The sequence below is a fragment of the Pogoniulus pusillus genome, chromosome 17 (genome assembly GCF_015220805.1).
Source record: "Pogoniulus pusillus isolate bPogPus1 chromosome 17, bPogPus1.pri, whole genome shotgun sequence".
NCBI lineage: Eukaryota > Metazoa > Chordata > Aves > Piciformes > Lybiidae > Pogoniulus > Pogoniulus pusillus.
This window is the reverse complement of record NC_087280.1, coordinates 10,645,958-10,673,384: the sequence shown is the minus strand read 5'-3', so window position 1 is coordinate 10,673,384 and position 27,427 is coordinate 10,645,958. Positions and strand designations below refer to the sequence as shown.

The following is a 27,427-nucleotide window of genomic DNA, read 5'->3' as shown; positions in this document are numbered from 1 at the left end:
GTCCTTCTTGTTTCCATTTCATCCTACAGTTTGTCACAATAGCCCTGTTTGTCTTTTTGTGGAATGTTTTTCAGCCATAGATTTATCCATGACAGGATCTACAGCCCTGCTCCAGCATACCTCCTGTGTCCCGTGCTGGGAAGTTAGAAGCAACTCAGGTGACTTAGGGCACCCAAGTGTGAAAGTGCTCATACTAGTCATCCTTTAAAAGGTGATTAAACCTAACACATACTGCCTTAATAGCCTACCTTGGTAAATTTGTGTACACATTTGTTATTCTGTGCATGAAATACTGACAGCTTTCTCTATGCAATGTTAACTAACAAGGAATTAATGAAAGGCTGAGAAATCTGGGAGAGCTCCAGCCCTACAAGTGAATTTCTCATGCAGGGGGCTGATACTTTCAATGATGACCCAGCTACAAGCAAGCTTTCCAAGCTTTCCTCATCTCCCGTATTGCCACGACTTTGCCAGCTCCTGCTTTAGGAAGCTGCTGAGTCCCTTCTGCTAAGGGTTGGTTAAGAAATAGAAAAAGTAATGGAATTGCCTGACTTAATAAAGATGTGTGATATCAAGCAGGGAGCCAGCATGCAGCTGGCTGTACTGAAGTGTCCTAGATTGCTGACGATCTACCAGGGGGGAAGAATGACTTGTTTTTCTTTAAGTGCTTAAGGATTTTTCTTTCCTGCAGATTCTCAGAATTGCCAAAGTATGTCACAGAACCCATGTATTTCAAATCCCAAAGCTGAAAATCTTCTGCAACCTTCTTTTTTCCACCTTCATTTGCTCTTTGTACTTTGCTGCCTTTGTTTTGAATTGGTCTGCTTCTTGCCCATTCTTTCCCAGTTTCACACAGGGATGAAGATCTTAGGGTTTGCCTTTCCTCTTTCCTATAAGTACCCTAATGTTGCCATAGCTTCTTTCCTGATTAGAATGCAGATGGTGCAAAGCTCACTGTGCAAAGTCAGTTTAATGAGCGCAAACAAGGCAACAGCACGCTGCATGTGCTCAGGTAGCTTTGGCTACTGCCAAGTAGACCTTAAAATATTCTGCATCAAAATTCTTTTTAGTTAAAGTTTTTAAGATGATGACTTCTTTGTAGATATCTGCTAAAAATGCTGGGATGAAGTATACCTTAAGATTTCTTTGGAGCACTTTAAGGGCTGCAAACCCAGAGAGTAATGTGTTTGTGTTAAAAAGAACAAATAAAAACTGCTATGTTCAGCATGGAAATGTATAGTTTGACCTCTTCCTGGAAAATGGAGGTACCCAAGGAATGAAGCCACATAAGCAGTTTGGTTGTCAGCAAAACCCAAATTTATATGGACTGTCTGTACTGAACATCAGCACCTTGAAACTGTAAGCTGGAAGAGCAAGTGATTTGTAAAGGCTTTGCTTAAGCCTCGCAGAGAACTAGGCTGAGAGGGCAGCAGTTAAAAAGACCCAAATAAACTATTAGAAACCCTTGGGAGCTGTGCCAGGAAAATGAAATCATACTTGAGGGCCCAGGTCACTCTGCAGAAAACAGGTAAGCAGAAACAGAGTGTTTCTTGAACCTCCATCCTCTTTTTATAAGTTGGATTTTCTCTCTAAACTCATCCCTTTCCCTGTGCAAAATGAATCCCAGACATTAGTAAGAAGCATAGCTAGTCCTAGGATACATTTCCCTTCCTCTAGGAGGACTTGAAAGCTGAGCAAGAACAGTTCAGTGGATGCCCTTGTGTCTTAGCAAATTCAGCCGATCCTGCAGGACAGGCCAAGTTGCAGGTATCACCTTAGATACCTTAACCTTCAATGAGAGCAGAGGCTGCTCGATATGAGGCACATGCTTAAGTTGAGCCTCTTCTGAACATACCTGGAATCATTACAGAGAGCTGCATAATGCCAGAAAACAAAGATTTCCTGCAGAAAAGCCCAGCAAAGCAGCTGAAACTGAGACAAAAGCCTAGAGCTGCCAAGTCACCTTGGGCAACCTTTTCAAACAACCTCCAAATCTTTCTTCCCTTGCCAATCATAATGGGTGTGGAGACTTAAAAATACTTAATTCCCTTTTATGCCACAAGTAACAATTCACACGCAGGACTGAAATGCTACATTGGAATTTACTGTTTGATCTTTTTGAACTTGGACATAGTACATGAATCATTGCTTCAACTCTAATTATTTTTTAATTGCTGGGCTTTATGACCTTCAAAGACCAGTTCTTTCCTTACTCTGCACTTTACTGACAGTAAGTGTCTGCAGATGTTTTAGAATGAGTTGCTATCATATCATCAGCAAGCTACGTAATTGCATTCCTGGGGGGGGATGGGGGAGCAGTTTGACACGGTAACCTACAGCCTGACCAACAGGGCATCACAAATTTGAGAACAGATAACCAACGGGCTGGAACAGACAGCTACAAACCGCCATGTGGCACACAAATCGTGAGATATGCATGCTCTGGTATAAATTCTATAAACAGTGAGGCTGAAGACAAGTAACATTCCTGCACCATGCTTTTCTGTTACATGCTTTTCCTCTAGATTGAAGGATCTCATTCACTAGGTCCTACCACCTACGCTCTTAGAATGGCAGAAAAGAATTCGGAGGGGAAGAAAAAAAGCAAGTCTTGATTTATTAACTATGAACTCAGAAAAATGGTGGAATATGTGAGATCTATGACTGAGCGTGTGCTATCCAGGCCTCCTCTATGTTTGCTAATCTGCTTTTCTGGGCTGCCACAGAACGAACTCCACCTGACTGAGATGCAGGTGTTGGTAAACAGTATCACCAGATACAGTATGAGAATGGGCTTGCCAGGTGCTGCTGAAAAGCTGTAACATCTTTTTTCTTACTCGTATCAGCTTGCTCTGTTGTCTCTCACAACGAAAATGCTTTGTACAGGTGGAAGGACATTTTAATTAACTAAATAGCTGGATTTAGACATGCAACCACTGCTGCTCCAGCCTTTTCTGAGTCCCAAATCTCTTCCTTTAATGCAAGTAAATACTCCTCTGTGGCTTGGCTCTGGTTGCCATCCTAACATCACATCTTCCAAATATGCACTTCTGCAGATTTTTTTATAGACTGTATTTAAATACAGGCCCTGTGGAGCAGCCAGTGCTGTAATCTTCCAACTGTTTTGCTGGGTGGGCAGAAGAATTAGAACCTTTTTTCTGTCTTGTCTTCATTATTGCCAGCATGTAAACAGCTGCCTATAAATTAACAACTACTGTGAAGTGTCTGTTTAGTTACTGACTTCCGTATGTGTGCTATTATTGCAGTGCTGTATTATCAAATACCCAAATGCCCAATGCTCTCACTAGTAAGGGCAATGTCAGAGCTAGCAATGCATCTGACTAAAACTAAAACACCCCAGAACTAACTAAATCATAGAATGCTTTGGGTTGGAAGGGACTTTTAAAAGCCCTGTAAATCCAATCCCTCTGTAGTGAGCAAGGCCATCTTCAACTAAAGCAAGTTTCTTAGAGTCCTGTCCAACCTGACCTGGAATGTCTCCAGGAACAAAGCATCTACCACCTCTGTGGGCAACCTGTGCCGCTGTTTCACCACAGGCCCCTTTAACTACTGGAAGCCTGCAGTGAGGTCTCCCTGGAGCCCTCTCTTCTCCAAGTGAAACAACCCTAACTATCTCAGCCTGTCCTCACAGCAGAGGTGTTCCAGCCCCCTCTGATCATTTTTATGGCCTCCTCTGCTGAAGTAGTAAAAACGAGTATAATTTTTTTTTATCTTGAGTCATCCTGCACTGGAAAGGCATATAAGGGACCTCTGGAAATCACACCCTGTCTTCAGAGTTGTACGAAACTGCACAAGGCTCTTCTGATACCTACAGGCATGGTGTTTTCATGCCTCTCTCTCCTAAGACTGCTGTACAAATGTCTCACAGGGAAACATATTTTTTTTTAAATAATTTTGCTTTATTTAGTTTATTATTTGTGATTTTCAGGGGAAAGTAGACTTCTGCTTTTGCCTATGTCCATTAAAGGGCTATGCAACATCAAGGCTGGAATAATTTCTGGTGTCTGCAGAGGTGATGGGTGTGGCGAGTAGTTTATAGGTGCTCATGGGGAGAACATTCAGGTCCCCCATGACACCAAGAATGCAGAACACATCAGTGAAAATGTCACCTTTGGATAGGAAACGCCACCTCCATTTTTGATGGCTCCTGCCTTCCAACCATGCTTTTTGTTTCTCTACTATGAGGGACATTTAAAGCCAGGACTGTTGAACTGGACCCGCACCGCCACTTTCCTGCCTGTGTTCAGCCCCCCATATGCTGACATCAACAGCAGAAGTGCTTGCCCAGCAGTCAGCGATGCGAGGCCTTCTCATCCCACTTCTCCCCTTCTTCACCACCGGCTGTCACGGTGCCTGTGACCTGGGCTGGCTCTTCTCCCCGCACACCCCCGGCTGCAGAGAACACCTATGACTGTTCCCTTCTCTATCTGCGGTCTTTCTCTGGGCGTGCTGCATTGCAGCTTAAGGCAATGCTGCAGTAAATGCTCAGCAAAGTGGTGCCATCACCATCTCTGGAGATAGTTGTGTGGAGTTGGTGCTGAGGGACACGTTTTAGCCATGACTTGGTAATCCCTTTGAACCAAAGTGATTCTGTGCTGCTCTAATTCTAAACCAAGCCCTAGGCCTTGCAGGGTGAGTCACTGGCAGGGCTCAGGTCAAAAGCAGGTTTCCAAAGCAGGAGCCTGATTCCAGGGAAGCTCTCAGGAGGCAGCTGAGATCAAACAGCAGGAGGTAGTAGCAATCCTAATAGAAGTTTGGAGTATTAACAGAGTACTCGGCTACCGTTAGTGCCGGCAAGCCTGTAGCTGGCACCCACCCTGGTGGCGGTGGTGCCCCTGCACGCAGTTCCACCAGGTCTATCTGTCTACCGAACTTTGAGTCTCTTACTGAGCTCCTCTGAGGGCTAACTTGCTATATGGGCTACTCGGATCTGCCTCCTCCCATGGAGACAGGCCAGGCTGCGGCGTGACCGATCAGTGAGAAGCTGTTCGCCGCGGCTCCCCGGGCGAACCCCGCTAGGGACGCAAAACGGCTGCCCTTCGGACGCGAGGGCACGGCCCCGCCGGCGGGAGAGCCCTGTAGCGCGGGCAGGCCTCGGAAACGGCCACGTCTGCGGGGCCACACAGCCGGGCGTACGCCGCAGCTGACCTCGTCCGCCCTACCCGCCTGCCTCTCTGCCTGAGGGCCGCCCAGGCCCGGCCGGCCGCTGTGGCGCCCCGCCCGGCGGAGGCGGGGCCGCCGCCGACACCGCCCCTCCCTGCCCTCCGCGCCGGGTTACATGGCGGCGGCTGCTGCAGCGGCAACTGCGGCGAGGCGGGCGGGCGCCAGACGGAAGCCGGTAGCGGGGCCGTGGGGCCTGGCCGTGTGAGCAACGCAGCGCAGCCCTCGATGAGCCTGGGAAGGCCCGTGAGTGCGGCGGGGTGACCGGCGAGGCGGGGAGGACAAGGGGGTCTCCAGCTGCCGTACGCGTGGGCCCGGCCTCGCCGCACAAAGGCGCTTTGTTCCTTCCCGCCGGGCGGCGGCGGCGCTCCCTAGCCCGCTCCGCGCTGCTCCGCTCTGCCGAGGCCCGGTTCCTCCGCACTGCGGCGGTTGCGGCCCGGGGGGCAGCGATGGCCCCGGGGCCAAGGGAGGCGAGCGGGTACTGACAGAGCGGGCGGGGGCGGCCGTGCGACACCGCGAGGGAGACGCTCCCAGTGGCTGCGGCCCCGGCAGCGCCGCGCCGGGCCTCGGGAGTCACCTCTCTCGCCGGAGCGGGGTCCGCAGGCAGCGACAGCGCCCTGAAGGGCGTTTGAAGGTAGGGCTTCTCCGCGCTGCGACAGCCCCGCGGGAGCTTGTAGCTGTGGTGTGGCCGGAGGCCGGGTTGGTCGCCCACCACCCTGCGTCCGGGCATGGCGAGACGGAGGTCCTCTCTGCCCGAGCGGTCGGTGGTGCCTGGCGTGCGTGTCAGCGAGTCAGAACGACGCTGGCGGACTAAGCCGGGTCCTTCTAGGGGGGCAGCGGGAAGAAGGATGTCCTCTGCAGCCCGGCGCTGGGGAGAGTCCGGCCTCTCCTAAGTCCGCGTAAGTTTCGATGCTGAATTCCGGGCTGGTGGGGCCTGGCAAGGGACTGCGCCGCTCTTCGTCCGCGGTGCCGGTGACATGAGAGCCGGGTGCCGCACGCACACTCCTGCTGTCAGGGCTTCAGCAGGCTCCTCGGTACCCTCAGGCACCTTCCGTGGAAGAAGCGAGCTAATGCTTTTCATAAGTAGCTTAAAATCCCGGTGAAAATAGCTTGAAGTGAGGCTGCAGGAGTTTGAGGGCTTGGAAAAGCAGATACCCTTGGCCAGGCGGGCAGGATGCGCACACTTAGCTAGTGTATGATGAGTGTCTGTTTAGACAATTCAGCGCCGTTTAGAATCGGCTTGGCAATAGCTAAGTTAATCGCGTCGTGAAAAAGGAAACAGTTGGCTTCTTGTCATGTGTCTGGTGCAAACACTGATAAAAGCACTGTTGCTAGGTGTTTTGTTTTTCAGTATATGAACGTATTTATATAGATGTGTGCATGTATGTGTTTCCACAGACTTTTTAAAGACACATATTTAAAGTGTGCGTGTTTGTATAAGTAATATTGTGACTGCATGATGTGTTTATAAACCAGTTACAAATCCCAGAGAGTGGCGCCTGAAAACAGAGGTAGATTTTAGTTTGGTAGTCAGGTTTAGAAAACGTGTGCTGTAAAGCTAAGATGGGAACTTTGAGCCTTTCACTTAGGCTGAGTTCTTGCTTCCTGAGGTCTTTATCTTTAATTCACTCTTGACTGGTCAACTGTTCAGTGGAACAGCACACAGTAGCAGGTCTGCAGAGGTGCAGGAGGCTGTGGTTGGCTGATGGTAGACATCTTCAGTGGTGAGTTTTCCTTAAATTACCAAAAGAGACAACTGAGACACTTTCATTGATGATGCAGAAAAACGCACTGGATTTTTGTGTACTTTCACAGATCCTTACAAAGATTTATAAATCTAATAGTAACGTTTGCTGACTGCCAGCACAGAGTTCCCTAAACAGCGTGAGAAGCAAGTAGGAGGCTGTAGAAAAGCAGCAGTTTTGTGAGTTGGACGATGACTCACTCTGCCTACTGACTGCAACGTGGCTGATCTAAAAAAAAATACTTCTGTGCCACTTATTTTTATAGTCAAGAGGATAGTACTTATCAGGTTGTATAATGTGTCATTAGTCATTCTTGGTCTTTCTCATGTGAGTAATGGTTTGGTCATTATGTGGTCTGCATAATCAAATTAACTGGTATCCTTCCATCTTATTTGTATTTCTGAAAAAGTAAACATCTCATTCATGACTGTTTCAGTGTACATCCTGTTTCCTGAAAACTGTGATAAATCCATGTGCAGAACTTGAGCACGAACTGAAGAGGCTTCTTGCATGATGCTGGGCATGTGTGATGATGTCTGCCGGCGTTAGGAATTTCAAAGACAACAGCCCTTCTGTGGGTAACTTCGGTTGCCCTCTACCGAGAGCTGAGCTGATTTAAAAGCGCAGTTGTAAACCACTTAAACTAGTATCTTTGTTTCCTTCTTTAAACTTAATGGAAGGAAGGAATAAAAGTATCGCTAAAAAAAAGCGCAAGTCTTTGAAAGGTGACAGCCTAAATGAAAACATTGGTGCCTGCATGAACAGCCGGTTTGGCACAAAGTGGAGTGATAAACCTCCTTTTTTTTATACTGTTGGCCATCGTGTGTTTCAAGTGGTTAGAACATATTGCCCAACAGAAGAGGAGGTTGTCATTTTTGTTTGTTTAGGGTGTACTTTCAAGACAGTTGGGCTGATGTTTTTTACTTTCATTGAAACTGAAACTCTATAAGCTTAACAGGTGCTGGTGTCATTCTTTTAAGTATTACTGTTTTAAAAGCCCACCTCATTATTTTCCAATGTTAAAAATTACTACAAAATGAATATAAGAATTTGGTTGGTTGTTTTGGTTTTGTTTTGGTTTTTTTTTGCACTTTGAGCTGGTTTTGGCTTGAGAGAAGCCTGGATTGCTTTTAGCTGATTATCCTTCAAGAAATTATTCTTGGTCATCATGAAAGAAAGTTTGGGGTTAATATTTTCCATCCCCTCTGTCTGCTTATGGTCCACAGGTCTATTTATCTTGAAGGTCTGTTTGCTATTAACTTGTGGATGGGGAAACTAGTTCAGCTGCTGGCCTGAGCTGTCCTCTGGGCACTGCAGCCCTGGCAGAGGGGCCAACTCACCCTGGGGCGATGGCAGCAAGGGGTGCAAAGTGCCATTCTAGGTGAGAGATGGAACCAGCACAGTGAAAGACGTGAGCTGTTGATGTGAAAGAGAAGATATGTGTAGGTCATGCCTGGGGTTAGTTTAGAAGTGTGGTTTTTTGCTCATACAAGGATATGTGAAACTGCTACAGCAGTTACATTTCCAAATTAGAGTTCTCAGTGGCAGTAAGCAAAAGATCATTCTTGATTACTGAGCTTAATTTGTTTTCATAGTGGAACATTTAGCTAGGACAATTTCTGACTGTTCTAACCATATGTATGTGAGGTACTATATCTGTTTGGTAGATGGGCTGCCTCCTGGTCAGCTTCCTAGGACTTGATCCTGTTTGAATGATAGCTAGGCCCTACTTCTTGTGGCTTTGGGATTAAGTCATTTGCTCATAGTTACATAGGAAGGTTGTAGCAGGATAAGGTCAAACTGAAGGCTGCAGTGGATTGCTGATGTTGCCATTTGTTTTCTTATCTAAATCACTGATTCTGAAAATCATTACATACTTTCTGAAAGTACTGTGGTTAGGGATCACCTAGTGGAAAGATAAAGTATAAGCTGATGATTAGAAATGCATAATTTCAGAGATACAGAATGATGATTTTAGGACTCTTACTTCAGTAAGCAAGTGGACCATAACTCCCTTTCTCCTTGAAGCAGTAATGTCATTACTGCTTTCATGTTGTACTTAATGCTGCTGCCTTCATTTGATCATGGTAGTAAAGGCTAAGATCTGAGCTATGGACATGAGCAGATCTTACTCCTTGCTACCGATGGGCATCTTTTTCAATCTGTTCCTGTGCTGTTTCATGGAACTAGCTGAAAGAGAATTTCCAGATGTGTCACCCAGCTGGTGCAAACCAATTTGGTGTGGCTACATATTGAAGACATTAGCAATGTGAAACAATAAGCCCAATTATGGGGAAGAATACAACTGGCTTTAGATGGTCCCAAGGATATACAGTAAAACTTATTGCAGGGTATTTGAATAGAGGCCTTGGACCTTGAGTTAATGTGAAATTTAAAGTGTTAGTATAAGCTACAGAAATTAATTTCTGTAACAGTGTTTTTGGGGGGTGGGAAATGAGATGAAAATGGTCCAGGGTGATGTGAACTCAGAATGAGTGACCCTGAAAGTGGTGCATTTGAATGATAAAATACTATAGGCCTTATGAAAAGTTAAAAGTCAAGAGGCTAGGCTTTTGGTTGTTACAGTTGTGAGCAGAGTTGAGTAGTGCCTGGTGCTATCCTCTGTATCTCTACATTAAATTTTGTATTTGTTCTTCAAGTAAATTCATAGGCATTGAAAGAAGGGTCCTCACATCAATCTGATAAAAAATCAAGGTGATCTGGGAGAAGTGTTAGTTTGTTACAGTTGTACTAAGATTACAATAACCCTTGTAAAATGCTGTCTAAAGTTAGGACTCTCGGCAGTGTACAAAGAAAGGAATCTCTAGGCAGTAGTTACACGTGCTGAGTAAAGAAAGCTCTGAGAAACCATCCTTCTAGCAGGGCAGCTCAGTGCATTTCAGTTCAGAAATAATCCATTTGATGATCTTTAGTTAAAAAGAAAAAACCTGTGCTTCCTTCCTTTTCCTGTGTTTGTCACACGGCTGTACAAATACCTGAAGGCAGGAGGGAGCCAGGGCATGGGGGGCTGTGTGTCTTGGTGGCAGTCACGCATGAGCCTAAGGAATGGTGATATTTAAATGAGTTGGAACAGTTTCTGTTTGCCAGTGTGATGCTTTTTTTTCTTGTCTTTATTTTTCGTTTGGTATTGTTTATGCAATTCTGATTAGTGAATTGAGGCCATTATTTAGTATATGCTAATATTTTTCAGCTGCTTTTGCTGCCGTGCAGGAGCAAGGGGACTTACTGTAGTGCTAGCACAGTTTAAGGGAAAGCACTCACATAGAGTTGACTCTGGAGCATTAGGATAGTTTGGAGAACTTTGTATTTATTTCGAGATCCAGGTGAAGAGCTGTAATGTGTTAATCTCAGATTGAATGCCAGACATTTAGTGGTTTGATGTGACCTATAGTTGTTGAGTAAGAACGTTCAAGTGCCCAAACCTTACACCACACTCTGTAAGGTACAGCTCTGACTCTTCTCTTTCTGGCATCATAGCACTTCTAAAAGAAACGAGGATGTCATGTGAAAATGCAAAGTGTGGGGTTTATGACTACATTCTGCTGTTGCAGATAGGGAAACACTGAGAAAATTGCCACTTCTGTTTTCATAAATAGTAGTTGCATTTGTTAGTCTGAAAGTGCCTGTTTGTTAGGGAAATTTGTTATAGAATATATCAGTCACTGTGTAAAATATACTTGCTGGTAGTTTTCCCTCTAATCTAGGTTGGGTAAGTGTAGACTTAAGCGAAAGAGTAATAATATTTGTCTAAGATGTAGGAGTTAATCTTATTATTCCTGTAATGATGAAGCCATAGAGGCAAAATTATAATTTGAGATGTTAGTCAACTGCCCAATGTCTGAAGGATTTAGGTGGCACTGGATATGTACTGTATTTTCTGGAAAGCCTATAAATACTGGGAGTGCACAAATCTTACCCATTTTGTGTGAGCAGTACCCAGCTATCTATTATTATGGCGAAATGCTTAGAGCCCTGATTTTTATCTTTGAGTGAGAGTTTAGTGGACAGAATTATCCTAAATTAATGACTGAGATGTAGGACATTGTCTCTGGCTTGTCTCTTAAGATTAGAGAATTACCATGTTTTCTGTGATATTCCCTTGCTTATTAAGCTTCAGTAGGATAGTTCGTTGTGTGCCTTATATTCTTAATTACATCTGAAACTTTGACTAGATATGTTTAGACATGATGATTATTGTCAGTTTTCTTCCACAAGGATGAAAATCATATGCCATGACTTCTTATTTTGTGACTGGACAATAAATAAGCTATATAGTTAGGAGAATGTAATGACTTGTGGGAGGAGGAAAAGCCCTATATATGCTGGAATACTAATGTATTTTTCCTCTCCTTTTCAGGTTGTCACGGAGTAAAATGGATGGTAGCTTCGATTGTGATTGTGGTGAGCTGGAGCCACCTGATCATTAGCGGAAGGCATCTTTTGTAAATCAAGAGCTGCCAGTTTCCTGTTTAACTAGACTGTAAACAAAGGAGAGAAAAAGGAGGAAGAAGGAGGAAAAAAAAGTAGTGCTTACCAGCACCATAGAATGACGCTGCTCAGGACCAGTCCAACACTGAATGTATCTGCACTGTGAGGAGGAGGATGTTAATAGAAGCCTATTATGTGCATATTTATTCACACTTTTGTTAAATGTTAACCAGTTTAGCACAATAGAGCTGAGTGCGTAGTATGTCATTTCATTCCGTTTGAGTTCCTTGTGAGTATTCTCTTTAATGTCTGCAGAAATGCTGCACCTTTCTTGAACTATGAATGCTGCAATCTTTCTATCTTATGCTCGGTTTGAGTTCTAGAGCTTACAGGCTCTAAATTCAAGGGGACACAACAGGCCTGGCTGGCTTACAATGAAATGAGAGTGTCAAGAAACCATCTTGCAGTCAAAGCCAAGTGTTTCTTCTCCCTTTCTGTAAGACCTTTCCTTCAGATACCAGTGGAAGTGTCTCTGCGTGTTTACAGAAGCTTAGTAGTTTGAGGAAAAAGAAACGTAAAGAGTTCTAAAATGGCAGAAAAATTTGAAAGTCTCATGAACATTCACGGGTTTGATCTGGGCTCTCGCTATATGGACTTAAAACCACTGGGCTGTGGTGGAAACGGCTTAGTTTTTTCTGCTGTCGATAATGACTGTGACAAAAGAGTGGCTGTCAAGAAAATTGTCCTTACGGATCCCCAGAGTGTTAAACATGCTCTACGTGAGATCAAAATTATTAGAAGGCTTGACCACGATAACATTGTCAAAGTATTTGAAATTCTTGGTCCCAGTGGAAGCCACTTAACAGATGATGTGGGCTCCCTTACAGAATTGAACTGTGTTTACATTGTCCAGGAATACATGGAGACAGATCTGGCTAATCTGCTAGAGCAAGGCCCTTTACTGGAAGATCATGCCAGACTCTTCATGTACCAGCTGCTACGTGGGCTCAAGTATATTCACTCTGCAAATGTTCTGCATAGAGATCTCAAACCAGCTAATCTTTTCATTAATACTGAAGACTTGGTGCTGAAGATTGGTGACTTCGGTCTTGCACGAATCATGGATCCTCATTATTCCCACAAGGTATGTGATGAGTGGATGCAATGACAACCAAGCCACCTTAAAATAGCCTCTTACTTACCTTTGCAGAAGGGAGACAGTCTGTGAAAGGCCTTGTTAGTAGGTGGGATGTCATGTTAGGCATCATACAGCAGAACTGGAATGCTTGCAAACAGGGTGAAACAGATCTCTGGATTACGTGTTTTTTCTTGGAATACTGCAAGCCTAAAAAAGCCTTTTCTTTACTAGAGGTGCTTAGAAAAGCAGATTTTAAACAGTGAGTGTAGAACCTGAGATTAAGGCAAACATTTAGAGTCTTCCCTATGGAAGCCTTACCTAAGTTTTTTAAGTGGTGATTTCATAGTGTGCAAGTGTGGCTGCTTGCTGGAGCTGATAGATGCTGTCATCTCGGTTTAGGTGGTTGTACAAGAGTTCATTACTGACTCTGCATTTATTTGGAATAAGAAAGTTTAGCTGCACTACCTCGTTTAAATAAGTAGTGTCTGTTTCTGTGTTTTCTCTTCTCTCATAATAAAGGGTATTCCTGATCCATTTCTAAAGGCAAAGGGGATAGTAGAACAGTACCCTTTGGTTCTTGAGATAAAAAAATCTTCTGGTGCATATACAAGTATGAAACAAGTCATTTAAAAATCTAAGTTAGCTTTTTTTCTTATCTTTTTTCTTTCATTAGGGCCATCTTTCTGAAGGATTGGTTACTAAATGGTACAGATCGCCCCGTCTTTTGCTTTCTCCTAACAACTACACTAAAGCCATTGACATGTGGGCTGCAGGTTGCATCTTTGCTGAAATGTTGACTGGGAAAACCCTCTTTGCAGGTGGGTAGAAAAAAAATGCATGTGTCTGTTCATAAAAGGAGTGGTTCTGCTTAATTATCTTGCTAAGGAAAGGTTAATAGCTAATATTAATAGGAATTGACTATCAAGATATGCAGTATTATTGTCCAGTTACATAAGCAGAGTATAATTCGGTGTATTTGTAAAGCAGAAGATATTTCAATTGTTGTGACTTGTACCAGTGTCTATTTAGATAAAAAGTCACAGTTATTCATGTATGGTAAATCTGTCTGTAATTAAGTTTAATTTATTGATTACCTAAGAAGTGTTCTAACTACATTTATTTCAGTGTTGTATTTTTTTGTGTGTGTCCAGGAAATATTTGAAGATTATGAATGCTGAGTGTCATATTCATAAAGAGATTCTTTAAAATGTAGACAACCTAATTGCTTCTTAATATTTTAGATTATGAATGAGTAGACCCTGTCCCGGTGTTCTCAGTTACTTTTTTTGTCAAAACCAGACTCTGATCTGACCTTTGTTTCAGCGATATAAACAAGACTCTAACATTTGAAACTTAGTGTGGCATACCAAGGGAATGTGTAATCTCAATGTTTCTGGTAAGGTAGGAAACAATACTCTGGTTTCATTCAGTGTATCTCCATTAGTGCTGTGGTAGGATCAGGAGCAAATTTTGGAAACAGTCTTGATGGCCATCCTGTGCTGCATTGCTGATCTAACTCCGTGCACAGACTAGCAATCTTTTTAGATACAATTGCCATGTGCTCTTTGGAAGATCACCCACTGTGCTTCACCTACTGAGAGGCTTTCAGTTCATGGGAGCAGATTATCTAGTCTACAGTAAACCCCTGAAATGGTTGTTTTGTGTGCACCTTAAGGCCTCAGCAGCAGCTATCTCTGTTTTATTTCCCCTTGGATTTGCTCCTATTGGTCTAAATTACTGGAGCAATACAGATAAACTCTCCAAGAACTCAGCTTGCATTTCAGAGTTCACATTCATTTAGGTGCATATGGATTAAAAGCACTTCTGCTAGTTTGGTCTAGTTGATTGGATAGGGCTGGGTGATAGGTTGGACTGGATGATTTTGGAGGTCTCTTCCAGCCTGGTTGATTTTTATGCTGTAGTTCTTGGCTTTGTACCTCAAAGTAATGACATTGAGAGCTTTTTCCTGTTAAGTGCTATTAATGGAATGCTGTCACCTGGAAGTCATTAATTCATAGAAATCAGTGATTAACATGCAAATAGGGTTATCTTAACTGCAGTGAGTTACTAACCATCAGAGTAATGTCCCCAGTGTATTAAACGCTCAACTGATAAGAGATTTATTAAGCTTCCATTGCATCAAGGACTTCTGTTGCAAAATAGTGAAGCAGTGGGCAAAAGTCTGTAGATTGCAGCATACAGCACAGATTGATTGCAATTGCTGCCATTTTGTCTGCCTTTTTTTGAGTATCATTGGTATTTGCCAGAAGATGTTACTGATCTGATAACTGCACAGTGAGTTAGAAATTGGAGGATTTAAACTTGCTCACCAAAATCTGACGTTTGTAAGCTTACGTGCCCTAATTGTGTTGTGTAGATGTCTAGTAAAATACTTGTAGTTGTAGATGTGTCCCTCCAAAAATGTAGGACTGCCACAGTTTTCTGATGTAAAGATGTAACACTGTGCACTTGGAAAGGAAAAGTGGTTGGCGATGTGACAGTTACCCTGTCCCGAGACTCCGGATAAAATTCTTTTGCAGAGTTGTTTGGAGGGCTTGGTTTAGTTAATTTCCAACTTCCTGTCTTTCTGAACCAGCCCTTAGGAATCCTGCTGTCTGGAAAACCAGTGAGAAAGGGAAGGAAGAGTGCACATTAAAATTGTGGAGTACTTGGGGTGAGGGAGGGGAAGCTGAGGCAGAGGAGTACAATAGCTGTTCAAAACAGCTCCCCTGATTCTTTCTTCTAAAGGAGTATTTTAAAATCCTCATTTCACTTACAGTGGAAAGAAATGTCGTTAGGTTTTAGGGTGGAAATAGTGATACAGTAGAATCTGTTTTCCAGCAAATTACAGACAGTATAACAGCCAATAGATTACATTAATTAGCAGTAGTCTGAAGTAGGAGAACAAAACAGCTCTTCCAGACCAGCAAAGAACTTGGTATGAGGCAGTACAGATTAATCTAGGGAGTGTAGGTCTTGGTCAAATTTTGTGTAGTGAATTTCCCTCCACTTGTAAGTTGTTGGGCAGCTGTATGGTAGGATGTCCAGTGCAGACGGCCATGCAGACTGCTGAAGTGAGCTGACAGTGCATAAACTTTGAGATGGTACAGACTCTTTCTGGCCCTATTTATTTCTGTATTTAATGTGCCATGCATCAATATTGCTGATGATTCCCCAGAGCTGCTGGGTGAAGGAGGGAAACACTGTCATGCAAATAATCCTGTATAGTTTCACCTGCTAGTTGAATTTCTCAGGTATTAGGTGCTTCTTGGAGCTGAACATTAAAACTGAGGTGGACAAGCTGTATTTCTGAGTACTCCAGCTGCACTGGAACTGAATATAGATGCTGTTTGTTATTCAAAATTAACCTGTTCTCTAGGCTTGTATAGTTCTTACTCAGGGAAACTTCAGATAGTGCTTAGAAGTGTGCTGCATTTTCAGTGACAAGAGAGCACTTTCTTAGTAAATAGGTTACACAGCTTAACTGACAGGTGATTTTTCTCTTGCATTAGAACAACAGCCTATCTTTTTGTTATGTACCTCATTCTTGATGAAAGCCTCCTTGCAAAAGCTTATGGTTGTGTTGCCTTAACTGCGTGTAGCAGCTCTAATTCTTCACATGCTACAGCATTTCTGAGAGCTGTTCAGATTTATTATCATTTAAATTTAGAACTTAAGCCTTTCTTCTGTAGGAGATAACAGTGTACTGAAAATAGCTGCTCATAGCACGAAAATGTTGATGTGTTTTGTATACAGGGATCAGATGTGTTTGAAGTTGAAATGGCAGCTCGTGTTTTCTCTTGGTGCTTAGGTGCGCATGAACTTGAACAGATGCAGTTGATTCTAGAATCGATTCCTGTTGTACACGAGGAGGACCGTCAGGAGCTTCTCAACGTGATTCCAGTTTACATTAGAAATGATATGACTGAGCCACACAAACCTTTAACTCAGTTGCTTCCAGGCATCAGTCCTGAAGGTAAGTAATTCAGAAAGAATACATCCTGTGTTTCAAAATCCAGACAGTTAACAGTTTTGCAGTGCGTGTGTGTGATTGCTATAAACAGGTTTCAGTTAGAAAAGTCTGTGCGTCCTCTCAAAAAGGGATTGTCTTCTGCTGTAGTAAAAATTGCTAGCGTCATAGCTGCTTCAACATCTTTGGAGGAGAGCAACTGTGAATCTCTGCTGGACCTGTTTACACTGTAATTGCTCTATTGTGAGACACCAGCTTTTGAAATATAAGGAAACACTGGAGTAGACTCAGTATAAAACAACTGTCTTTCAAACAAATGTCTTGAAAGAAAGTCCTGTGACAAAACTGACAGCAATGTTTCCTGGTAGCAGTTGGTGCATACCAGTTCAGCTTGAATTTATTTTTTTTTCAATCCCTTTGTGTTTTCCTGATGCAAGTTAAATTATTGTTCTTGGATTTGACCTCTACTCTTCTATCTTTCCTACGACTACAGAATGCAGATTTGGCCATGAGCTCTCAGTAGATGATCCTTCACAGGTGGCTACTTTTAAGCAAATGCATGTCTCTAGAGCAGAGCAGCTCTCTTTTACCTTGAATTCTAGGTGTCTGAAATGTTGTTTTTCTCCTATTTAATGATCACCTCACCTCTGCAGCACTGGACTTCCTGGAGCAAATTTTGACGTTTAGTCCTATGGATCGATTGACAGCAGAAGAAGCTTTGTCCCATCCTTATATGAGCATATATTCCTTTCCAACGGATGAGCCTATTTCAAGTCATCCTTTCCACATAGAAGATGAGGTTGATGATATTCTGCTGATGGATGAAAGTCACAGCCATATTTATAATTGGGAAAGGTAAATTTATCACTTACTGTGACATGCAACATAACTGAATGTGTGTGTCCTTGAAGTAATGTTGCTTCATTTCCTCTTCTGTTTGTTTCTTCTCAAGTTGAGCTGAGAATAAATTTTTCTCTTATAGGCAGTACATTGCCATTGGGTTTATAATCCATTAAACTGACTTGGATATGCTGATGCATTCCTGAGATGTACTCTAGAATCTAAAGTTAATTTCTGTCTTACTTTTTTTCTCCCCAAAGTATTTATTAAAAAAACCCCAAACTTCTAATTAAGAGACTTTTAAGTATGATTGTGGTGTTAAATGCTTAGTGCATAGAATAGTAGTGAGATTTGCAGTAGCCATTGAAAGCCTGTTAAAAACATATTAAGGAAGAGTAACTGTAGTTGCAGACCTTTGTTTTTCAGATGTGCACGTGAGGATTGCTTTATGCCAGGTTAAATTAAAAGCCTGGAAGGAGATACTCAGTTGAACTGAGTAAAAAACTTAGCTGAGTTGAATTATCTTCATTATGTAAGGGTGTTTCTAAGTGTAACTGTCTGTGTTTTGGGAGCTAGAGGACTATTGTTTAGCTGCTAACGCTCAGGAAATTGTTTTGCAGATACCATGAAAGTCAGTTTTCAGACCATGACTGGCCTATTCATAATAACTATGAAGCTGATGAAGTTCAGCGTGATCCAAGGGCTCTTTCTGATGTTACTGATGAGGAAGAAGTGCAAGTAGATCCTCGCAAATATTTGGATGGAGATCGTGAAAAATACCTGGAGGATCCTGCCTTTGACACCCACTTCTCTACTGAGCCTTGCTGGCAGTATTCTGATCACCATGAAAACAAATATTGTGATCTGGAATGTAGTCACACTTGTAATTACAAAATGAGGTCATCTTCGTACCTAGATAACTTAGTTTGGCGAGACAGTGAAGTTAACCATTACTATGAGCCCAAGCTTATTATAGATCTTTCAAACTGGAAGGAACAGAGCAAAGAAAAGTCTGATAAGAAAGGCAAGTCTAAATGTGAAAAGAATGGGTTGGTGAAAGCTCAGATAGCGCTTGAGGAAGCATCACAGCAATTTGTTGAAAAAGAAAGGGAGAAGAATCAAGGATTTGACTTTGATTCATTTATAGCAGAAACCATTCAGCTTAGTTTACAACACGAGTCTACTGATGTTGATAAATTAAATGACTTGAATAGCTCGGTGTCTCAAATAGAGTTGAAAGGGTTAATATCGAAGTCAGTAAGCAGAGAGAAGCAGGAGAAAGGCATGGCGAATTTGGCACAGTTAGAAGCTCTGTACCAAACGTCTTGGGACAGCCAGTTTGTAAGCAGTGCGGAGGAGTGCTTCCTCATAGACCAGTTCTGTTGTGAGGTGAGGAAAGATGAACAAGCTGAAAAAGAAAATACTTACACCAGTTATTTGGACAAATTCTTTAGTAAGAAGGAAGATGCTGAAATGCTAGAACCTGAGCCAGTAGAAGAGGGGAAGCTTGGGGAGAAGGAAAGAGAAGAGAGCTTTCTCAGTAACAGTGGAGAGCTCCTCTTCAACAAGCAGCTTGAGGCTATAGGTATTCCTCAGTTTCATAGCCCAGTTGGTTCGCCACTGAAATCAATTCAGGCCACGTTAACGCCTTCTGCTATGAAATCATCTCCCCAGATCCCCCACAAAACATACAGCAGCATTCTGAAACATCTAAACTAAAAACACTCAGCAGACATTTCTTTTCTATTCATGAGACATGTTTGTCTTTTTTTATTACTAGTGTAAGTAATTTTTTTTTTTACTTGAATCAGACGGTGTAATTTTGGTATGGATTTCATTAGTTTTCTGTTTACCATTGTTTTTACAATCCAGAATTTCTTTCTCTACATGAGTTAGGTTTCGTTTTTTTAAACTGGCATGTCGTTTGCACACAATTAATGAATAGAGCAAAATAATGCAAAATGCAGGAGGTAACAACAAAAAAAAACCCTAAAAATGCACTAAACCAAGTTAAAAAAAAAACCTTAAGAAACAAACAAACCCCACATTCTTTCAGTAAAAGTGTCCATGTTTTGCAGAAGAAGAACCTTGCCTTGAAATGTACACAGTGAGACTGTACATAATTGCATGAAAACCTCTCTTTTTTTCCATCTGTGTGTGTTTTAGCATTTCTCATACTGTACACATTTCTCAGACACATGATACCAGCAGCAACTGAAACGAATGCAGAACTTGGTACGCATGTGTTATCTACCTCAAGGTAACAGCAGTATGTGGCAAAAAAACATTAACCACCCATAGTGCTTCTCATTCTGCACTTCTATTTAGCCAGCATTATCCTAGTAGCTATTCTTATTGGAGACCATTCAATATTTATAAATGTGTTCTGGTATGCATTCTTTATAGTGAAGTGTTAATATGCAGCACTTTTATTTATTTTAGCAAATAAGTGTATTTCTGTAATGATAGGAAGTCAAATTTTTGAGTTACTTCTTGGATAAAAAGGTTTTTTTGTTAGCACTGTGGTTTTATTGCCCACATAGCTGGATATATAATTAACATCAGCTTGTTCTGAGGCTATCCAATACATTTTTGGGTTTAGTTTTTTTTTAATTTCTATATTATTTTTTTTAAGTTTTCATTTCAAGGAAAGCACTCACTGTGTATACAAATCTGTAATTGGAGGTGCTTGATCTCTACAAAAGAAATTAGAATTGCTTTATTACCTGATGCTCCTAGAAGTCTTAATTGTGTTCATTTTTAAACAAATTTTGTAATGTTAGTTGTGTGCATGGAAATAATTAAGGTACAACATTACTGTAGGTTAAAGTTCTATATGGTGAGGCATTTTGTTTTTACTGTATGTTTTTACTGAATGATTCCTGTCCCCTCCAAAGCAAGCATGAATAAAATTAGGTTAAATATAGCATGTAGCATCTCAGTCTTCTGAAAATTTGTTTTACCTTCTGATTTATTTTGTTTTTTTAATACTGGATGTATCATTGGCTCCCCTGTTCAAATCGAGAAACAAATAAAAACATGGCCAGCAAAAATGCCTGCTGTTTTTTGGTGCTAATGGTTCTGTGAAAGGTGAAGAGCTGCTGCTGTGGTGCAGGCGTCTTGTGAAGGCAGGCTTGCTTTCTGTGCTCCCCAATACATGAGGTGCTCAAGGGAGCAGGAGAAACTGCTGTGTACTCTACCCTGAAAGTGGTGCTGGGCATGCAGCGTCCTGGAAAAAGACTCCTGAAGAACGCTTCTGTCACAGTGCCCATGGCATAAATGGAGGAGAATCTTCAGTACTGTGGCTAAAAAGTGGTAAGTCTGCAGTAGCTGCAGTAACCATTTTTGCTGGAAATAGAATTGACTTCCAGACTGTAAGTGAGCATTACTGTTTATCAGCTTTTTAGATCAAATAGTGTTAAAGTGGAAAAGCTGCTGTGAGCAGAGCTGAGCGCTCTTGTATCGCTGGCAACACACTGGAGATAATTGTGCAGGTGCCTTAGTTGAGAGCCTGTCTGGAGCACTTTTGCAGGGAGATTTCAGAAGTAGGAGCAGGTAACTCCTATGGGATGTTTCAAAATGTGCTGATCCAATCTCTGCTGCAGCAAGCCCTAAGAACAGTGTGTATTTCTCTTCCAGTTCCTCCTGTCAGAGCCAATCCTTAGGGAGCTAATTAGCTGTACAATGAAGCTACATCTTTTGGCAAACTACTTTTTCCATGACGGTGGCTTAGTTATTCCAAAAGTTTCCATTCCTTCCTCCTCTGGCAGGTAGCACAGCTGCAACTTGCCTGGAACAAGCAGCTGCTCCTGCAACATGGTAGGAAAAGGTTACTTGGGGAGATGGAACACAGCAGCACATGTCCCATGTGAACGTCTACATCACTCTGCGTACAGGACTGCAGGGAGCAGGAACTGGAATGAAAGCAGTGTGAAATATACTGGAAACAATTCTACTTTAAAAGACTTCCTGTGCAAATGAGAGATTTTCAGTTTTTAATTCTTTTTTAACATCAGTGGAAACAGTAAGCCTGCAGGGCTACAGGTGTTGTAAAGGGAATACTGTAGTCACCAAAAGAGAGTCAAATGTTGAGCCAAAGTCCAGTGTGGTGCTTCACTCCTGCTGAGGGAACACTACAGGGACTGCTGTCTGCTTTGGTGAAAACCCTGCTCCTGTAACAGGCTCCATCCACAGGTCACTAGCAGGTACTGCTGGGCAGTTGGATTTATTAAGTAGAATTCCCAATGTGAAGATGATTAAGGAAAACTAAAATGCTTCCGAAGGACCGTGCAGAGTGAACTCTACTGCTAGAAAATGAAGACACTCTGAGTGTGGTGGTGTTGTTTTCCTTTGGCAAACCAGGACCTCCTGGATTGGGAGAGCAGCCTGCAGAAAGTGCAGGGTTTCACAAGGTGTTCCCAGCAGGTTGAAGGTAATTTTTGTCCTGCACTGATGAGCCATGCCCATCCTTGTAAGAGAAAAATGAGATAGTTACATGTGTAGCACTTTGGCTGTGACTTAGCAATTGAAATTGTCTATAAAGACAAATTATGGAAGAGGCTTAAATTCTAAACCAGATAAAGGGGTTCATTGTTTCATGCCAAGGCTCTTGACAAATAAAATCACAGGATATTAGGAGTTGGAAGGGACCCAAGGAGATCGAGTCCAACCCCCCTGCCAGAGCAGGACCACGCAATCAAGCACAATCTGCGTCCAGACAAAAAGGGAAGTAAGAAATCCACCTTTTAAAAACACCTCTGTGGCTTTTGGTTGGAGGGCAGCATTTTGAAGTAGAGCTTGTTGTAGAAGAGGTGATGTATACCCTCACCAAGGAAACTAAAGCAGGGCATTTTACAAGTGCTGTTGTCACAGGAGACCTAATAATGGCAGACTGGCATAATAACTGAACAGTTTGTTCTGATCAGGAGTTCTCAGTCACGGTCAGTTAACTTCCTCACAACTGCATTTCATTTTAATAAGAGTTGCTATGTATAGTCTCAGCTATTAATATCAGACTTTGCCCACACTGTGGTGTGATTACAGCACATGTAAAGCATCATCACCAAGTTTGCCTGGAGCACAGCTGGTCTTCTGGGGCTGTAGTTGTGATGTTCCACAAACCAGCTGGGAAGTGGGGCAGCTGGGAAGTTCCTGCTGCTGCTGCTGCACCTTGTCTGCCCCTGGTCAGCATGCTAGCCTGCATCTGCAGCAATGAGCTCATGCAGCACAGCTCAACTTGCATGCCTTGATTTACTTTTTTCTGTTGCCTTGCTGCTGCTTTTTCTGTGCTGTAGGAGTTCTTAGAAATGTGACTGGTACCTATTTTTAAAGCCTTGCTGAATTCTCACTTTGCTCTGGCTTGTTGCCTGGAGGCATTAGTTTACAAGCAGATTTTTAATGCTGTTTTTACAGAGTGGGGCAAGGGGCTTCATAAACACGTAGAATGGTTTGGGTTGGAAGAGACCTGCCTGCTGAAGAGGTTTTTCTTCCACATGGAACTATGTTGCTCTGAAGCTACTCTTGCTATTTTATTCTGTCCCCTTCAATAGGCAGAGGCAGCAGGATCTTCCACATGTGGACTTTTATCCTCTAGTCTACAGGTATGTATGCTGCAAATAGAGAACTGTGCTTGGAGTCCTGAGAATTCAGTGATACACTGCGAAGCAGATTAGTTCTGAGTATCAGTAGTGGGGAAAAGCATCCTTGAACAAAATCTTCTCTGACAAGTCTTTATTTATACTCACATTGCTTTTCTGTTGCTGTCGATCCTTCAGGTAGGTTTTACAGGTAATTAAACAGTAAACAGTCTTCATTTTCCCAGTCCTGAGCCACAAGAGCCCCGAATCAGTCCATTCCTTATTCCTTGAATTATTTCAGTGCTTACAAAGTCCTGCAAATTCTTGTTTGCTGTTCTGCCACCGTGTGCGTCAGACCTGAGCTGAACAACCTGGGAAGTAATGCTGCAGGGTAGTTAGTCACAAGCAAATAATCCAGATCATTGCTGGCACCCAGTGCTCTTGGGCTTCCATTCCAGTGTCTCTATATTTTAAATGGCTATCTGCTTCCTCACAGTGCTGTTTGAGAACTTCTTAAAATATTGACTCCTGAAAAGTTCTGTGACTTCTGTTGACTAAGACTTAACATCACTGATAAGGTTCTTTGGGTGCATTCAGAAGGTTGTGACCAGCAGGCTCAGGGAAGGTTCTCCTCTGCTCTACACTGGAGAGGCCACATCTGAAGTACTGGGTCCAGTTCCAGCCTCTTCAGTTGGAGAGACAAGAAACTCCTGCAGAAAGTCCAACAGAGGGCTACAAAGGTGATGAGGGGACTGGAACATCTCTCTGATGAGAATAAGCTGACAGACCTGGGGCTGTTAAGCCTGGAGAAGACTGAGAGAGGATCTTATCAATGTCTAAAGGACAGGGGTCAGTGTATTTTCAGTGTTGTCCACTGATAAGATAAAGGGCAACTGGCACAAAATAGAACCCAGGAAGTTCCACCTAAACACAGGAAAAAGCTATGCTGCTTTGAGGGTGATGGAGCACTGGAACAGGCTCCACAAGAGAGGTTGTGCAGTCTCCTCTGGAGACTTTCAAAACCCACCTGGACATGATCTTGTGCAACCTGCTCTAGGTGAACCTACTTGAGCAGAGCTGTTAGACTAGATGATCCTCAGAGGTCCCTTTCAACTCCCACCATTCTGTGATTTGCATGCACCAGACCATGTGTGGAGGGAGTGCTGTCCTAGCAGCCCAGGTGGATATGTTGATAGCTGGGTATGGCCATGCTCTGCAAATAGTGACAGTTAGCTGGCAGCAGTCACATAATGTCATTGGCTTTCCTCTGGCATCTGTCTGTTGCATCCTGGCTGCAAAGCAGACCTTTTAAAGAGAACTTAGATTAGAAGAGGGGTTTTATTATCAATGTGCAGCCAAAATTACTTTTAACCTTTAGGCCATCCAGTCTGGTGTATGAAATATGAAAGGCTGGCTGACTGCACCTGTATGGCTCTTGGGCAGTTAATCAGGACCTTGCCTTATTTCTCTTGTCCTGATAAAAGCATCATTGTCAGCAGTGAAGCAGGTTTTTTGGTTCTTCAGCCATCATGGAGCTAAATAGGGAAGCACAAAGCTGCTTGAAGGATTTTATGGCTGAACAAAGTCTAAATAAATTGGCATGAAGCAAGTGATTGACCATGATGGGAGTTTGAGGCCAGCAGCAGGTACCAGTGCTGGCAGTGGTGAGGAGTCAGGCAAGACCAGGAAAGAGTTCAGGTCATCCTCCAAAATGCTGGCACAGCCCAGGGAGGGGACTTCCAGCCTGCCTGCCAGGAATGGTCTGTGCTGGCTTGGGCAGGAGGGAAAATATGTGAAACAGGGAGATTAAAATATTCCCTGTAAAAACAGGATGTTGTGAAGCTGGTAACAGAGCAGGGCTCGCAGGGCTGGCTGCCACAGCGGGCTGCCAGGAGCAGGGAGGCTCTGACACGGGCTCGCTGGGAGGAAGCACACGCTTCTCACGTGGCTGTAGACCCACACCAAATCCCTGGGGCTCTCCTGACAGCAGGCTGGCATCTTGTATATCTCTAAAGTATGACTGATTATGGCTACTCACACAGAGGTCTCTGCTCACCTTCTTTCAGCACCTGCCTGCTCTCTTTTTCAGCAGATGAAGGTTACAAACCATTTCCTATGACAAATCAGTCTGGCATCATGTTGATTTAGCTAACATCGCTTCCAAGGCACTGTCGGGAGCTGCACTTCAGACCCGAGTTCTCAGGAGGGAGCTGATCTCAGCCTGCTCTCCAAGCTGTGATCCATGGCTTCCTTCCAGCCTCAGAGAGGTTTGGTAACTGACCTTTCCTTTGAGGGGCTGTCAGCAGCAGTAGTTACTGGTGTGGATTCACAGCAGAGGGGTCAGGTCCTGCAGATGGCAGAAGCTGGGTTCCATCAGCAGTAGCCAGCTTATGAACCAGCGGAGATTTCTGCCGCTGTTGACTGGTGCTTGTCCAGTTCATTGGTCCCTTGCACACCCATCTCCCAGGTACTTCTACTCCTCTGTGAGTGGGGAGAGGTAGGTGCAGATGTGGGCAAGCATGAACTCAGCCTTAACCCATGATATTTGAATTCATCGAGCTGTTAAAGATGTTTAATAAAATCTCTGAGGGTAAACCAAACTGGTTTCTTCTGTAAGAGACATATTGCTGCTTTCCAAACTTATTTACCTTCCATGGTCAAACTGAATCTGTTAGGTACACTGTGGATCACAAGGGTTTGTCAATGCACTGCAGGAAGAGATGGATGCAGTAGTCCTTGGATGAGGAGCATGTCCTCAGTGTTGCTCAGCAGGGCTGCTTGACGCAGAGCAGTTCTCGTCAGCGATCGTCTGGTCTGCTCCCAGTCAGGCATCACAACTCAGCAGGGATTGTCACAGTGCTCTGTAGCATTTCAGCAGAGAGAAAGTTCAGTGAGTGGTGAGCTTCTCCAGGCTCTGCCCAGCACCATGGTCCCACAGCAGTGAACACAGGGTTTGATGGTGTTCTCCCTGCAAGTTACTTTACTCATCAGCAGCATGTATGATTTGGGTCAAGATGCCAATGTGACTGGTGTTTGCTATAGCTTCAGTTTCTCTTCTTCCATGCTCACGTTGCATGAGCTAAAGTTTTGCTGTCCAGGTCCATAAAAATGCTCATCCATGAACATCACAGGTGTCCACTACATCATTTGATTTTTGTGACAGGTGGAAATTTAGAAGATGAGGGACTGCTTAAAGTAAAGTGAGTAGCTGGCGTTTGTGGCCTGGAGCAAGGAGATGCCCAGCTCCTTTAACCATCAGCCCCAGTACAATTTTTGACCATGCAGAAATAAAAGGAGATACTTTTAAGCTACACATTTTCACTGTTGCAAGTTTTGATGTGAATTTTGGCATCTGCATACAGTGTCACAGGAGAGCTGGGTTTGAACTCATAGAGTTGGCACTAGAGATACTCCTGCACAGCAGGGAGGCGAGAGGGAGACCTCTGGGGCAGCCCAGAAAATAGTTCAGATTCATCTTAGTTTTAAATATTTGTCTCCAGAAATCTCTCTAGGCACCACTTTAATCCAATTTACAGCGTCTGGCTCAAGTGAAGTGTGAGAAGAATTTGCTTAAGCTATTTGAGTGATTGGGTGAAGCAGTGGAGAGCTGAGGAAGCAGACAGGGCTGCCACCAGGTACCATCCCTGTGCCCTGGCACCATGGTGCTGAGCAGGCAGGAGGGCTTGCACAACCTGGTGTTGAGAAAGCCCTGGCTTCCCGGCATGGGTACCTTATGCACTGCTATCGAGGACAGTGGCAGCAGATCAGTGACGGAGCACCTTGGTCCTCGGAAGAGCCCTCTGGGGATCCTCCAGTCAAACGTCCTGCTAAAGCAGGCTGTGCAAGAGTCTGTCCAGAATTCTGAAAGTCTTCAGAGAGGGAGACTCCACAACCTCTCTGGTCAACCTGTTCCAGGGCTCCAGCGCTCTTAAAGGAGAGAAGTTTTTCCTTATGTTTAGGTGGAACTTCCTGGGCTCTAGTTTGTGCCCAACGCCCCTTGTCCCACCACTGGGCACCACTGAAAAGCGACTGACCTCATCCTCTTGACATCAATCCTTCAGCTACTGGTAAGCATTGCTAAGATCCCGCCTCAGGCCAGCGAAGAGACTCTTGCACGGCCGCTGAGGTAAGTAATTGTGTATTGCTAAAGAGCCTGTTCCCGTTCCTGCTTTGTTTCATTTCTGAGAATGCCGCCGCAGTCACTCGGGTGACTCAGCAGTGCTCCCACACCCTGTGATAGCTCAGACTGTCTGAGGATGGCCAGGCAGCACTGAGCTGCTCTCTCTGCTCCATTGGAAACACATTCAGGCTGTTGCAACTCAAGAGTCCTGAATATGAAGACAGTACTGAGGAATAAGAACATTTCCCTCCAGTTAAGTATTCTGCTATTGTCAGGGCAGTGTGGAGTGAAAGCAAAAACGGATCTCAGGACCAGCTTTCAGCTGCCTGTCAAGGCTCTGATTATAAAAAGCAGCCTGAATGCACCATGACTGTATCAGCCTCCTCCCCCTGCCCAAACCTTAAGCCA

General features: G+C 43.6%; 1 protein-coding gene across 1 annotated transcript; it reads left to right on the top strand.

Moving 5' to 3' along the window:
* Positions 1–5,269: 5,269 nt before the first annotated feature.
* Positions 5,270–20,376, top strand: MAPK6 (mitogen-activated protein kinase 6). The gene is made up of 6 exons (XM_064157604.1): positions 5,270–5,427; positions 11,305–12,519; positions 13,187–13,331; positions 16,325–16,489; positions 17,137–17,338; positions 17,944–20,376. The coding sequence occupies exons 2-6, from the start codon at positions 11,965–11,967 to the stop codon at positions 19,040–19,042; spliced, it is 2,166 nt and encodes a 721-aa protein (XP_064013674.1). The 5' UTR covers positions 5,270–5,427; positions 11,305–11,964; the 3' UTR covers positions 19,043–20,376.
* Positions 20,377–27,427: the final 7,051 nt, after the last annotated feature.